Source organism: Erinaceus europaeus, chromosome 13 (assembly GCF_950295315.1).
Source record: "Erinaceus europaeus chromosome 13, mEriEur2.1, whole genome shotgun sequence".
In the NCBI taxonomy this organism is placed as follows: domain Eukaryota; kingdom Metazoa; phylum Chordata; class Mammalia; order Eulipotyphla; family Erinaceidae; genus Erinaceus; species Erinaceus europaeus.
This window is the reverse complement of record NC_080174.1, coordinates 41,214,746-41,230,716: the sequence shown is the minus strand read 5'-3', so window position 1 is coordinate 41,230,716 and position 15,971 is coordinate 41,214,746. Positions and strand designations below refer to the sequence as shown.

At 41.4% G+C, this 15,971-nt stretch overlaps 1 protein-coding gene across 12 annotated transcripts in view; it reads right to left on the bottom strand.

Annotated features, from left to right (window-relative positions):
• CEP85 (centrosomal protein 85) overlaps positions 1–15,971 on the bottom strand; it is a 65,477-nt gene that overhangs the window by 1,739 nt on the left and 47,767 nt on the right. For 11 of the 12 annotated variants that reach the window (XM_060205603.1, XM_007522557.3, XM_060205605.1 and 8 more), the window contains 6 exons: positions 9,129–9,281; positions 8,759–8,910; positions 7,322–7,436; positions 5,372–5,422; positions 1,510–1,617; positions 216–441 (listed from right to left, as the gene is read on the bottom strand). In XM_060205603.1, coding sequence (XP_060061586.1) covers positions 216–441; positions 1,510–1,617; positions 5,372–5,422; positions 7,322–7,436; positions 8,759–8,910; positions 9,129–9,281 — 805 coding nt within the window. The remainder of the gene's footprint in view (positions 1–215; positions 442–1,509; positions 1,618–5,371; positions 5,423–7,321; positions 7,437–8,758; positions 8,911–9,128; positions 9,282–15,971) is intronic. The other variant, XM_060205609.1, reaches the window with a different exon arrangement.

Sequence of the window (15,971 nt, the reverse complement as noted above, 5' to 3'; positions counted from 1 at the left end):
ATTAGCTTGCTGCCTAAGACCTACTCTTTGTCATGCATTTAAGTACCCCATATGCCATGCATAAGGATAACCTGTTTCCAAGACAGATTTACTGAACGTGTATTTTGCAAAATATTTAAACTGCACAGGGTCTATGTAGATCTGTTCACACATTATTATAAGGATAGGGCAGTTGGACTCTTTTTCCTAGATAGCAGATAAGCCTAAGGACTCACAGTGAATGCCCAGGAGCAGAGAGAGATTAGGGTCATGGCCCTGGGCTCTCTCAGTCACAATGCTACAGACAGCCTGCAGATCTTGAAAGCAACTAGCCAATTCCTGGTGGAGTTCAAATGCCAGCTGGGCTGTATCTGGTGAAGATGGAGGTCCTGGCTGAATCTGGCGCAGGTGTTCCTGGAGAGTCAAATTCTTCTCAATCAGATCCTGGTTCTGCACTGAAAGCTGAGCAGGTAGATGGGCAAACACATTAACCAAGGCCCAGGGAAAGGTACAGAATCTATACATGAGTGTGGATATGTGACAGCAAGTACTGAGTCATAAGCAGTACCCCCCCCCCCCCAATAAACAGACTAGTTTCTCCTGCAGGTAGGCTGGGCCCACAGGGCTCCAGCTCTGAAGAGGAAACTATTCCCAGCAGACTCTGAATCATCAGCCTCCAGGTTTCTGTTTAGGAACCACAGAAGATACTCCCGCCCCTCGGAACTCTATCTGAAGGCAATCCCTCAGCCAGCTCTGTTAGTTAGCCAGGCTATTAGAGAAGGATTAATGTGAACTGTGAAATCTGAGTAGACAATGGTTTCAATCTCTCCTTGCCACCCTGACAAAAATGGCCACCAGCCAGTCTGATCAGAGTAATAACTGGGAAAAGACAATGCGATAGCTAATAGTCACTTGGTGGGAGCATCAAAGAAGCTGGAGACCTGGAGGACAAAGTGCTGGATGTGTTCAGCCTTTCTAAATCATCAATGGACTTAGGTTTCACTACATAGACCAGCTATTCATGCATATCTGTGTCACTTTCTCCTCACTCTCTCTGAATAGCTTAACCCATTCTCTTCTCGTCTCTACACTATTCTGTTCCAAAGACACTGAACTTTTGCAGTCCTAGCCCTTCACCCACCCTGGGCTATGTGACAATTCTAGTTCTGGGAAATTCCTTCCTAGAGACTAGAACAGTGAACTAGGTCGCCCTCTGCTGACAGTTGTGTTTACTTCATGAGGACCACCAAACTCCAACTGAACTCTTCCTCTGCAATATCATACCATAAACCTGTGACAGCAGGAAGACAAAGGGGAAGAGAAAGGGGAAGAGTCACTTGTCACAAATCAAAATTTTCCTGCTTAATTATGGTCACTCTAAGACACACTTAGGAACTTTAATATAAAGAAGGATGCCATGTCCCTTTCTTTCCTCTCAAACATGGTGACTCCTATGGGAGTTGGGTAGATAAGAAAGGCAGAGAAATTAGACTTGTGGAAACAACAGCAAGAAGTCTGATGCTGCCTCACCTCTTTCACGGCTGTGCGAAGCTGCTGCAGGGCTGTCTCCCTCCGCTGGGCCTCCTCTTTTAGGGCCTGGCTTGTTCCTTCTTCTTGAGCCACTTCTTGTTCTAGGCTCTGAATCCCAAGGTAGGGAGTGATGGGAGAACAAACCAGGGATAACAAGTCTGCTTTAGATCATATTCCCATTTCCCTGAGTCCCATAATGCCCATACAACAGTGCTCAGAGATTATCTTAGCACAAACAGTGACTTCCCATTTAAACCCTTATGTACCATGTACCAAGCGGCTAGCTCCTCAATGGGGTCACTCTAGGCCAATCTGGCCCTTACCTAATTTTCTAATAGCATTTGTTTTGACCCTCTATCTAGCCTTTCCTGTAGTTATACTGAATGGCTAATGGAAGGCTCCAGCTTGAAAACTGTTGCTTACTCTTCTCCTTTGTTCAGTCAGACCATTCTTGCGCCTACCTGTCATCAGGAAACCTCTTAAGCCTTTCTAAGTCTGCAAACCAGATCTAATCAAACTTTTTTTTAAAGAGTTAATTGTGTGAGAGCAATATATCAAAACACTTCTCCAGCATAAGCATCACCAGGGACCAAATCCAAGGCCTCAGGCATGCAAGTCCTGTGCTCTACTGAGTCACCATCCTGTCAAACAGATCTAATTAATCCTAATCCCACCCTACTACTTATATCCCTTGATGGCTCCTGAATACATTTGTTGGCTGTACACATGACTCCTCCTTTCACTAGACCATACCTTCTTCAGGGCAAGGAATGTGGTGATCAGCTGAGTTCAATATACACTGAGCACTGAGTACCTGGGAAAGGCATTAAAGCTACTGAAAAGAATACCAAAGGGCTCCTGTCCTTAAGCAGCTTGAAATGCTCAAGGCAAACGTCCTTGACAATACTGTGTATTAAATGTACTTGACAGAGATGAGAATGGGTACAACAGAAAAGCACTCTCATAGGAACCTGGTTAGTAGTGTGTAGGATAAGGGTGAGGGGGCCCAGTGGTGGTGTCCTCAGATAAGTGGACATTTTACCATGTGCAATGATCTGGGTTCAAGCTCCCCTGCAGGGGGGAAGTTTCAAAAGTGGTTAATCAGTGCCACAGGTGTCTCTTTGCCTCTTTCTGTATCTCTCCTTCCACTCTTAAATATGACTGTCCTATCAAACAAAACAAAGAAGCAAACAAAAAAAACCCCACAATCAACTAAAGGATAGTAAGGGTGAATAGAGAGGCATTTGTCATCTTAAATTCTGAATTTTGCTATTTTGTATTAAGAAAGGCAACTGCAAATAAAGTCTCATCATGAAATACACATGGTAACCATAATGACTCTCATTCCAGCAAATTACCTGACCAAAACAAACAGGAAGGTTTATTTCATTGGGGTGGAAAAGGGTGCTAGAGAACTGCACGACTCCAACAGTATACAGTGCCAGAAATAAAGCTGGGCTCTCATGCATGTAAGTCCTGTACTTTACGCACTGAGCCACCTTCCTTGCTACTTACCTGTCATTTTACTTACTGGATAGATAGAGAGAAATTAAGAGGAAAGTGGGAGATAAAGAGGGTAAAAGACCCTGCAGCACTGTTTCACTGCTCCTGAAACTTTCCCCCTCCAAGTAGGAGCTGGGGCTTGAACCTGGGTCCTTACACATTGCAGCATATATATGAGCTTTACCAGATGCACCACCTCTTGGCTCCTCACTTTACATTTTTTTTTGCCTGAGAAACTTCATCATGGACAGAGCTAACATTTATATGGGTTTTATTTTTTATTATCTTTATTTATTGGATAGAGTCAGCCAGAACTTGAGAAGGGGATGATAGAGACAGAGAGACACCTGAAAAACTGCTTCACCACTCACAAAGTTTTCCCTTTGCAGGTCCGGGGACCAGGGACACAAACCTGAGTCCTTGTGCACTGTAACGTGTGCTCAACTAGGCATGCCACAACCCTGCCCCATATTGGGATTTTTCAACCTTTGTGAACTCTTAGGGTTTCAGGAAACCTATTTTGGAAATTCATTAAAGACTCTATTAAAACCTGAAATTTTTGGGAGTCAGGCTGTAGTGCAGCGCACAGGTGGTGCAAAGCACAAGGACCAGTATATGGATCCCCATTCGAGCCTCTGGCTCCCCACCTGCAGGGGAGTCACTTCATAAGTGGTGAAGCAGGTCTACAGGTTTCTATCTTTCTCTCCCCCTCTGCTGTCCCCTCCTCTCTCCATTTCTCTCTGTCCTATCCAACAACTACAACAATAATAAATACAATAATAAAACAACAAGGGCAACAAAAAGGGAATAAATAAATAAAAATAAGAAAAAACCCTGAAATTTTAAATGGGTATTATATTTACTAGGCTGTCTATAGAACCTGAAATAGATGAATTAAAAAGACACAGCCAAACCCACATAATGGCAAAGGCAGGATTCCAACTGTTAGTTACCCCTCAGAGAGAGGTCATTTTACCTTTTTAAAGTCCAAAGAGAAGCCAAGTAGGCCTTGAAGAACTCAAGTAAGGACATCCCACTCTTTCCCAAAATAGAAACCAGGAGTCATCTTTGATTTTTTTTTCCTTTTTCAACTCCCTAAACTTTCTCAGTTACTAATTTCTCTTAATTTTTACCTCCTAAAATTCATTTAAACTTGTCTTTTCACTTCTCCTCCTTGTGCTACTGCCTGAAGCTAGATTTTTTCAGCATCTCCCAAATATCTAACTGGCTTCCATTTTTGGCTCTTTCCAAGTGCTAATCTTCTTCCATACTAAAGCCTGATTTGTAAATGTTATTTTACCATAACACACCTCCATTAAAAACTACCTTAGTTGGAGAGAACCTTTCTAAAGCCCAGTTCTCCATTTATCACCTTACTTTAGCAGTATCAAACTGTTTACAGCTCCATGTTCAAAGCCATGATGATCATGTCTTCATGCTAAGCTGTTCTTCCACTCTGCAATTTCTTTTCTTTCTTCTTTTCTTTTTTTTAACCAGAGCACTGCTCAGCTCTGGCTTACGGTGGTGCAGGAGATTGAACCTGGGACTTTAGAGTCTCAGGCATGAGTCTCTCTGCACAACCATTATGCTATCTACCCGTGCCCTCCACTCTGCAATTTCAATATCATCATCTCTAGCAGCTCTTCTTTGCCTAGCTAGCTCTTCCTTTAAGGTATATAATCTCTATAAGGCATCCCATCACCATTCCCAATACTGAGTTCTCTATGTTTCCTTAGGGTAATATGGATCTTATTCTTTTTTTTAAATATTTATTTATTTATTCCCTTTTGTTGCCCTTGCTGTTTTATTGTTGTAGTTATTATTGATGTTGTCGTTGTTGGATAGGACAGAGAGAAATGGAGAGAGGGGAACACAGAGAGGGGGAGAGAAACATAGACACCTGCAACCTGCTCCGCTGCCTGTGAAGTGACTCCCCTGCAGGTGGGGAGCTGGGGGCTCAAACTGGGATCCTTCTGCCTGTTCTTGCATTTTGCGCCATATGCACTTAACCCACTGCGCTTCCGCCTGACTCCCATGGATCTTATTCTTAAAGTATTAGGTTGAAACTCACTCCCAACAAATATTTCAGGCTAAAATCAATGATATAGGCGTCATTATTATTTTAATTTAAACACAATACACACATAATCAGAACATCACTCTAGTAAATGTGATGCTAGGGATCAAACTCAGGACCTTACTCCTAGCAAGCTTGGCATTTTATTAGCTATGCCACTTCCTAGGTCACCAGATCTCATTCATGTTGTATTCCAAATGAAGAATAAATTGCATCAACTCCAAGAACTCCAGGAAGTCCATCATTAAATCTTGCCTACATATCCCAAGGGCTCTAGCTCACCTGTACTTGTGAACGCAAATGATCAATCTTCTGCTGTTGCTTCTCCACAGTCTGCAAAACAGTGTTATCAAGGAAGGCTGTAAGCACAAGCTAATGATGAGGTCAAAGAGCAAGATGTTACACTAGGATCTGTGGCCTGTCATGACTGAGATCAGGATAAAGACAGTTAGTTCTACCTACAGAAGTATAACCCAGACTCTCTATACTAGTCAACTAGTTTCACACTCTTGTGCTTTAGTTACAAGGACACACAAATAAGAATGCAATATGAACCTATAATTACTACCTGGGGTGGGGAGTTAGGGTCCTCACCCTAATGTCTACAGGACAATGGGACAACTTCATATAGAGCCAGTGCACATCATTTTGGTTCTTTATTAAAAAAAAAATTCAATTTAAGGAAGAAAGCTTATACTCTTACCTAGTGTTATTGTTACTTACAGCTTTGGTTACATTAGGGAGGGAATCTGAACAGGCTGTTTCCTGTCCTCTGAGAACTCAGATATTCTCTGAACTATTTCTTTCTTTCTTTCTTTTTTAAGATTTAATATTTATTTATTCCCTTTTATTTCCCTTGTTGTTTTATTGTTGTAGTTACTATTGATGTCATTGTTGTTAGATAGGACAGAGAGAAATGGAGAGAGGAGGGGAAGACAGAGAGAGAGAGAGAAAGACAGACACCTGCAGACCTGCTTCAGCGCTTGTGAAGCGACTCCCCTGAAGGTGGGGAGCTGGGGGCTCGAACCAGGATCCTTACACCAGTCCTTCAGCTTTGTGCCACCTGCGCTTAACCCGCTGTGTTACCGCCTGACTCCCTCTCTGAACTATTTCTAGCCTTTTCTTTCTTTTTTCTTTCTGGCCTGTAATCAGTCACACCAGCAGACCCTGGCTCCTTCTCTACTGAATGAAGTCCACCTCATTGGTTAGAACTCTCCCTAATTCAACAGATATTGTATGGGCTTGCATCATGCATAAAAAGACTCCAAGGAGCATCTAGTTGGGATGTTTACTGGCTTGCCCTCCCATAGTTTTGCCCATCTTAAGGATGAATATCTAAAATTCAAAGTTACTATGTAGGGTTGATTTCTTTTTTAAAAAATAATTTAGGAGCTGGGTGGTGGTGCATCTGGTTGAGTGCACGTTACAATACTCAAGGAGCCAGGTTTGAGTCCTCGTTCCCCACCTGTAGGTGTCTCTCTCTCTCTCTCTCTATAACCCTCTTCCCTCTCGATTTCTGGCCATGTCTATTCAATAAATAAATAAATAAATAAATATTTAAAAATTTAATTTTTAAAAAAAATTATTCCCTTTTGTTGCTCTTGTTGCTTTATTGTTGTAGTTGTTGTTGTTATTGATGTCATCGTTGTTGGATAGGACAGAGAGAAATGGAGAGAGGAGGGGAAGAGAGAGAGGGGAAGAGAAAGATAGACACCTGCAGACCTGTTTCACCACTTGTGAAGCGACTCCCCTGCAGGTGGGGAGCCAGGGGCTTGAACCGGGATCCTCACGCTGGTCCTTGTGCTTTGTACCACCTGCGCTTAACCCGCTGCGCTACCGCCCAACTCCCTAAAAAAATAATTTATATTATTATTATTGCCAATGTTCCCAGTGGCCATTTTTTTTTCTTCTAATTTTTTTTTTTTAGATAGGATAGAGAGAAACTGAGAGGGGATGGGGGGATAGAGATGGCCAGAGAAAGACAGACACCTGCAGACCTGCTTCATGACTTGTGAAGCATCCCCATACAGGTGGGGAGCAGGGGCTTGAACCCAGATCCTTGCACATGGTAGTATGTGTGCTTAACCAAGTGCACCACTAGCTGGCCTCGTAAGGTTCACTTCTTAGAACAGAGAGAAAAGCTTTACAGTGCAGAGATTAGGTGGTCTAGGGTCAGAAACCTAAGGTTCTTTCTCTCATTCTATTCATTAACACCTTGATACCCTTTGTCACCTGTCGGAGGGAATCAGATTCCTTCTGCCAGGACTCCATTTCCAATTTTGGATCTTCTTCCTGTTGGGCTGGAGTTTCTCCACTGGTCTCTTCCACATACTGCTTTTCTTGCAGGCTGAAAGCTTCTTTAAGATCTCTGAAGTAATAGAGATGTGGGGGAGTCATGTGGTAGCACAGTGGGTTAAGTGTAGGTGGCACAAAATGCAAGGACTGGCATAGGATCCCAATTCTAGCCCCCGGCTCCCCACCTGCAGGGGAGTCACTTCACAAGTGTTAAAGCAGGTCTGCAGGTGTCTTTCTCTTCCCTGTCTTCCCCTCCTCTCTCCATTTCTCTCTGTCCTATCCAACAACGACGACATCAATAACAACAACAATAATAACTACAACAATAAAACAAGGGCAACAAAAGGGAATAAATAAATATTTTTTTAAAAAAAAAATTAATAGAGATGTGGCTCCTGGTTGTTTTGAGTCAAGACACTTACACCTTTTAAAGCACACCTGGGGAGAATTATTGTAACAAAGTATGCCACAGAGAAGCTGCTCAGTTTATGTTAGTTTCCTTCCCTAAGAAGCCAGCATCCATACAGTATGTCACCAATTCTGTTCAACCGAAACTCTTTTTTGTTCTGATATTTAAAAAGAATTATTACACACACATAGAAATTCTGGGGAGGGGACCTTTTTTTTCTTGATATACATAACTGGGACAGAGCCAACTTGTCCCCTCACAATGACTCTTACTCTCACTAGTAGTCTTTTCTAACATCCCAATAATAACTTTCTCATCATGGACCATCTGCTAAGATAAAATGAGAGTGTGGCCAAATACAGGATGAGAAATTCAATCTGTCCCATTAGAAACTGGATTTGGTTCAAAAGTCTGCTGTGAACACAGCTACCAAATTTCAGAAACTACTATTAACATGGAGGAGGCTCCCAGGACACTCTAAGGGTACATTATGGTATCTTGTTTTGTTCTCAGAGAGACACTGAGAGTAATCTCTAGGGCTAAGGTAAGAAACAGATGTTTCTTGTAGCCTTTTTATCTCGTAAGATTTGAAGAGATTATCCCCAATCCTTAACACCAGAATCTACCTTTGCAGGCATACAGATAATGCATTTTTCAGTTTATGTAAGTGCTTCCACTAATTCAATACATACACTCAAAATTATTATCCAGGATTATTATTAATATTATTATGTCAGGCACTGGGCTGGACCCCTCCAAAGGATAGAATCACAAGCCCCCACTATATCCCAATGGATTTCAAAGCATAGTCCACACACAAAGCAGTCCTTTCCTAACACTCAAAAATCCAGAGAAAAAAGCTCAAAGGTGAAAAGTGGTTTGTTCCAAGTCAGACAGATAGTGAGCGGGGTAGCCAGAACTGGACCTGTTTCTGTTCTTTTTCTCAACCCCAGAAGAGTATTTACCTATGTCTAGTACAGAAATCTGCTTCTCTCTCTTTCAGGTTTTCCAGTTGAACCTCCTTCTCTCTGCAGGCTGCCTGGGTCTCCTCCAGCAAATTCCTGAGTTCAGTCATCCTCTCCTGAAGCTCTGTGTTCTTCAACTCAGAATCCTTAAGCTGAGAGACAGGATCCCATGCTTAGAACAAAAGTCAAGGAAGACTTTGTCTGGTTATCTCAAAATTTGCAGTCCAGTTGCAAATTTGACAGATCAGTCTCAACATGACCCTGGGATTTTTCTTTCAGGAAGCCTAGAGTAACTGCACACAGCAGAAGCTGAGAAAGCTCCCCTGCTGGCCACTCCCTGCTTGCCCCAGGTATGCCCAGACATTGCTACCTGCTGGCTCTGCTTCTGATGGTCTTCTAGGGTGGGAAGGTCAGCGAGGTAGCGTTCCAAGGTTTCAATACGCTGCTGCTTCTCCCGATTCTGCTCTGATTCCTTCTGACATTTCTTTTTCAAATTATTGATATGTTTATCACGACCTTTGACCTAAGGAAAGAAACAGAAGAACCTGTCTCCAGTGACTTCTCTAGGAACCAGATTAACACTTTTAGTGATTTCTCTCTCTGTAGGAGTATAAATGTGGTTCAACTGTAATTGAGGTATAAAACTGGTAAACTTTTAGTATCTGAGATAAAGGCAAAAACTACAGAGTTGAGACATGCCAGACTGACTTTTCCAAACAATGAAAGGAAAAGTCTCCACAAGAAATTTTATTTGAGATTTACTTAGAGGGAGAAGACCAGAGCATCACTTCAGCATATGAAGTCTCAATGGTTTAATTTGGGAATTTATGGAAGCAAGTCCTAGACTCTAGCTGCTAAACCACCTCCCTGGTTGTTCCTCTTGATTTTTGTCTTTGATGCTCAGATTCTCCCTCTTTGAATAATTCTTTGTTATTGTTATTGGGACTTTACCACTCTGGGCTTTTCTGGACAGAGATAGGGGCCCAGCAATGGCTCACCTGGTTAAACATTCAAATTACAGTGTATAAGGACCCGGGTTCAAGTCCCAGGTCCCTACCAGCAAGGGGAAAGCTAGATGAGCAGTGAAGCAAGGCTGCAGGTAGGTGTTTCTCCCGCTAACCCCCACATTTAAAAAATATTTTATTTATTTTCCCTTTCATTGCCTTTGTTGTTTATTGTCATTGTTGTAGTTATTGTTGATGCTGTCATTATTGGATAGGACAGAGAGAAATGGAGAGAGGAATGGAAGACAGAGATGGGGAGAGAAAGATAGACACCTACAGACCTGCTTCACCGCTTGTGAAATGACTCCTCTGCAGGAGGGGAGCCAGGGGCTCAAACCGGGATCCTTCTGCCAGTCCTTGTGCTATGCTCAAAGCCACATGCTTAACCCACTGTGCTACCGCCTGACTCCTTTTTTTTCAACCAGAGCACTGTTCAGCTCTGGCTTATAGTAGTGTGGGGGCTTGAACCTCGGACTTTGGAGTCTCAGGCATAAGAGACTGTATAACCATCACTACCCTCTGTTCTCTCTCTCCTCTGTCTCCTCCTCCCAATTCTGTCTCTGTTCAATAATAAATTTAAAAATATTTTACAAAAATAATAAAAAAAAGTATTCTTAAATCTATTAGGTTGGGGATATAGCATAATGGCTATGCAAGAGTTTCATGTCTAGGCCAGAGCTAAACAGTGCTCTGGTGTCTCTGTCTCTCTTTGCTTCCAGGGTTATCACTGGGGCTCGGTGCCTGCACTCCAAATCCACTGCTCCTGACAGCCATTCCCCACCCCCCTTTCTTTTTTATTGAATAGGACAGAGAGAAATTGAGGAAGAGAAGATAGAGAGGGGGACAGAAAGATAACTGCAGATCTGCTTCACTACTTGTGAAACACCCCCCCCCCCCAAAGGTAGGGAGCCAGGGGCTCCAACCAGGATCCTTGTGCGGATCAGGTCCTTGTACTTCATACTATGTGCACTTAATCTGGTGTGCTACTACTTGGCCCCCACTCTGGTCTTTACCTATCCCTCTCCCTTGTTAAAACAAAATAAACATTTAAATCAATTAATTAAAAGCCAAGTCTTTTAGAGTTATCAGCATTATGTGCAATAGTTTTGTTCTATTTTTTTCTGGCACATGAAAATTTATCATCATTGTACTTTCACATCATTTTACTCAATAAAATTCAAGTGACTGTCACTGGGTACAAAGGCTATGATTTACTGTGGGTATAGCTCAGAGGTAGAGCATCTGACTGCAAAAGCTGTGATTTATTTATTTAATTTTTGCTATTCTTGATCAACCTGGTGTTGCCACTGCCTGACCCCTGGGTAACTAATTTTAAAATAACCTCCTGCTAACAAAAAACAAACAAACAAACAAACAAAAACAAGCTTAAAACAGGTGACTTTATTGATAATTTCATAAATTTATGACTAGTCTAAACATAATAGAAGTAATTGGTTTAGGGGCCAGGCAGTGGTACACCTGGTTAAGTGCTCATATCACAGTGCGCAAGGACCCAGGTTCAAGCTCCTGGTCCCCACCTGCATGAGGAAAGTTTCACGAGTGGAGAAGCAGGTCTGCAGGTGTCTCTCTGTCTCTCTCCCTATCTTCCCCATCTCTCTGAATTTTTCTGTCTCTATCTAATAATAAATAAAATAAAATAAAAAAGATTACAAAAAAGATGTAACTGGTTTAAAGGTTTTATGGGAAGAATTTCTAGGTGGATGTTTCAGCAATGGTTTTGCTAGTTTCTCAAATGTTTTTGGTAACTTGGAACTCTGAATTGTGCTATGTTAAGTTAAATGATGGAAATTCATTGATTGTCTAGGTCATTTTCAAAGATAAACTATTATGAAGTATCAATTACTTATTACAGAGAAACTTTAGACATTTGGATCTGTTTGTTAATATGTCAGCTACAGTGTGGCTTCTATAAAAATATTTTTTAAAGATTAACTATTTAAAGTAAAAATTAATTTACATGAGAGTTTCACAGGAAGGTATGGATAGATAGCATAATGGTTATGCAAATAAGACTTTCATATGTGAGACTCTTGATATCCCAGTTTCAATCCCCTGTACAATCAATCATAAACTAGAGCTAAGCAGTGCTCTGGCAAAAAACAAAACAAAACAAAACAAAACAAAACAAAACAACCAACCAAAGAAACAAAATCCCAGCAAATTCTGAGGCCAGGTGGTGGGGCACCTGGTTGAGTGTGCATGTTACAATGCACAAAGACCCAGGTTCAAACCCCTGGTCCCCACCGGCAGGGCAGGGGAAAAAAGTTTCACAAGTGGTGAAGCCCTATTTCAGATGTCTCTTTCTCCCCATCTCTCCAATCCCCTCTTGACTTCTCTGTCTTTATCCAAATACACACACACACACACACACACACACACACACACACACACACACACACCACTTTTAAGGAGTTTCATATGAGAAAGGGGGAAGTCAGAGCATCCAGTACATGTCGTTCAGGAAATCAAACTGGCCAACTCCAGATATGCAAGTTCAACACTCTAACAGCTGAGCTATTTCCCTAGCTGCTGATTTTAATACAGATTTTATAGTTTATTTTAAGAGAGACTAGAGTAATTTGGTACCAGAAACTGAATCCAGAACCTCATGCATGCAAAGTATACTGACACACAGCATTATTTCCTAGTAGGTATAAAGAGATTTTTTTAAAAATCAGGTTAGTGGGATTCGACTTCCGGAGGTGGAGCTACGAGCAGCAGATCGCTTTCTCTCCTCTCCTCTCCTCTCCCGGATCAACTAGGAATACCAAAGGAGACCACCCGGACCGAAACAAGACAGGACTAGAATGACCACAGAAACCCAGTAAATCACCCGTGAGTACAAACACGCGTGGCTGGTGACAGAGAGGAGAGAGGGGCCTAAGGAGAGATTAAGTGACTGCTAACAGTTCGACAGTCTGTCAGTGGAGACACCACCTCCAGTCTGCTCCACCAACAAGGGGACAGCTGAAGGGAGGAAAGGACTCCCCAGAGACTCACCAAGTACAACTCTGAGTCTCCATTGCTACTACCCTCAGAATCTGGAGCAGCAACAGGGAGGGACACCAGGGCACAGAGATCTAACCGGGAAACTCAGGAGAAGACCTATACCTCTGTGGCATAGCTGAAGGGCTGTGAAAGTCTCTTTGCATAACCACTGGATTATCTCTGCCACACCCTGCTTTATCTCTTGGTCAGGAGTCATTGATTAAGCCAAGAAGCCTACTGATAGTTTAAAAGCCCTCAGGCTACCATAGCCTACAGGGGAAAAAAAAAAGGCTTTTACACCACTGAACTCCAACTCAGGGATTGAAAAAACTGTTAACTTATATAAAATGGTTAAAACAACAAGAAAAAATAATGAAGACTCGAACCAGGACAAGAGTCCAGCTAAAAGTCCTCCAGAGGGCGAAGCACAAAACAACGAGTTCAACATCCAAACATTAGCTAAGGAAATAATAACAGGAGTGAGTAAAGAATTTGAAAAAATTGTAATCAGAACTGCAGGAACAACAAATGAGAATATGGAAGAAAATTCTAATTATCTCATGGTTATTAGAGAGCTGAAAGCTGAAATCGCTGAGCTAAGAAGGCAACTAGCTGAACAAGCTAAAACAGTATCAGAGCAGGGCAACAAAATAGATGAACTCCAGAAAGCAGTAGAGGGCAGAGAGAATAGAATCAATGAGGCTGAAGACAGAATTAGCAAGATTGAGGATGAATTAGAGACAACTAAAGAAGAAGTAAGAGATCTCAAAAAGAGATTAAGAGATGCTGAAAACAACAACAGAGTCCTATGGGATGACTTCAAAAGAAACAATATACGCATTATTGGCTTACCAGAGGAAGAAAGAGAAGGGGAGGAAGAAAGCGTTCTCCAGGCCATAATAGCTGAAAATTTCTCTAGTCTAGACAACACCAAAGACATAAAGATTCAAGAAGCCCAGAGGGTCCCAAACAGAATTAACCCAGACCTAAAGACACCAAGACATGTCATACTTAGATTGGAAAGGAATAAGGATAAAGAAAGGATCCTCAAGGCTGCAAGAGAAAAACGAAGAGTCACCTACAAAGGAAAACCCATAAGATTAGCAGCAGACTTCTCCATACAAACACTACAGGCCAGAAGAGAATGGCAAGATATCTATCGAGTGCTCAATGAGAAAGGCTTTCAGCCAAGAATACTATATCCTGCTAGATTGTCATTCAGACTAGATGGAAGCATCAAAACCTTCTCAGACAAGCAACAGTTGAAGGAAGCAACCATCACCAAGCCTGCCTTGAAAGAAGTTCTGAAAGGTTTCCTATAAACAACCAGACCACCACAAATAGAACATATATCAAAACACTCTAAAACTCTACAAGAATGGCGTTAAAATATCTTCAATCTTTGATATCAATAAATGTGAATGGCCTGAATTCACCTATTAAAAGACACAGAGTAGGAAGATGGATCAGAAAACACAACCCAACAATATGTTGTCTACAGGAAACTCACCTAACGCAACAAGACAAACACAGACTTAAAGTGAAAGGATGGAAAACTATCATTCAAGCCAATGGCCCACAAAAAAGGGCAGGAACAGCTATTCTCATATCTGACATGATAGACTTTAAAATACATAAGATTAAAAAAGATAGGAATGGACACTACTTAATGCTCAGAGGATCAGTCAATCAAGAGGACTTAACAATTATTAATATCTATGCACCCAATGAGAAGCCATCTAAATACATCAAACTTCTACTGAAAGAGCTACAGCAATATATTAACAGTAACACAATCATAGTAGGGGACTTCAACACCCCACTATCTCAACTTGACAGATCATCCAGAAAGAAAATCAGTAAAGACATAAGGGAGCTAAATGAAGAGATAGATAAACTAGAACTATTGGACATTTTCAGAGTCATTCATCCCAAGAAACTGGAATACACATTTTACTCAAATCCACATGGATCATTCTCAAGGATAGACCATATGTTAGGCCACAAAGACAGCATCAGCCAATTCAAGAGCACTGAAATCATCCCAAGCATCTTCTCAGACCACAGTGGAATTAAACTAACACTTAACAATCAACAAAAGATTAGTAACAGTGCCAAAATGTGGAAGCTCAACAGTACACTTCTTAACAACTTCTGGGTCAAAGAGGAAATCAAGGAAGAAATCAAAATGTTTCGAGAGTTCAATGAAAATGAAGACACAAGCTATCAAAATATTTGGGACACAGCTAAAGCAGTCCTAAGAGGGAAGTTCATAGCTATACAAGCACACATTAGGAAACAAGAAAAGGCACAAATAAACAGCCTGATTGCACATCTTAAAGACCTAGAAGAAGAACAACAAAGGAACCCTAAAGCAACCAGAAGGACAGAAATTACTAAAGTTAGGGCAGAAATAAATAACACTGAGAATAGGAAAACCATACAAAAGATCAATGAAAGTAAATGTTGGTTCTTCGAAAGAGTAAACAAAATCGACAAACCTTTAGCCAGACTCACAAAACAAAAAAGGGAGAAGACCCAAATAAATCGGATAGTAAATGAAAGAGGAGATATCACAACAGACACTGCAGAAATTCAACATATCATGCGAGGCTTCTATGAACAACTATATGCCACCAAGTTAGAGAACCTGGAAGAAATGAATGATTTCCTAGATACCTACCAACTTCCAAAACTAAGTAAAGAGGAAGTGGACAACATGAACAGGCCCATCACAGCTAATGAAATTGAAACAGTTATCAAAAATCTTCCCAAAAATAAAAGTCCTGGACCAGATGGTTTTACAAATGAATTCTACAAAACTTTCAAAGAAGAACTAATACCTCTACTTTTAAAAGTCTTCCAGAAGATTGAAGACACTGGAATACTCCCTGCCAGCTTCTATGAAGCCAACATCACCCTGATACCAAAAGCAGACAGGGACACAACCAAAAAAGAAAACTACAGACCAATATCTCTGATGAACATAGATGCGAAAATATTGAACAAAATTCTAGCCAACCGGATACAGCAGTATATCAAAAAGATTGTTCATCATGACCAAGTGGGGTTTATCCCAGGCATGCAAGGTTGGTTTAATATACGTAAATCAATCAATGTGATCCACCACATCAACAAAAGCAAGACCGAAAACCACATGGTCATATCAATAGATGCAGAGAAAGCCTTTGACAAAATAC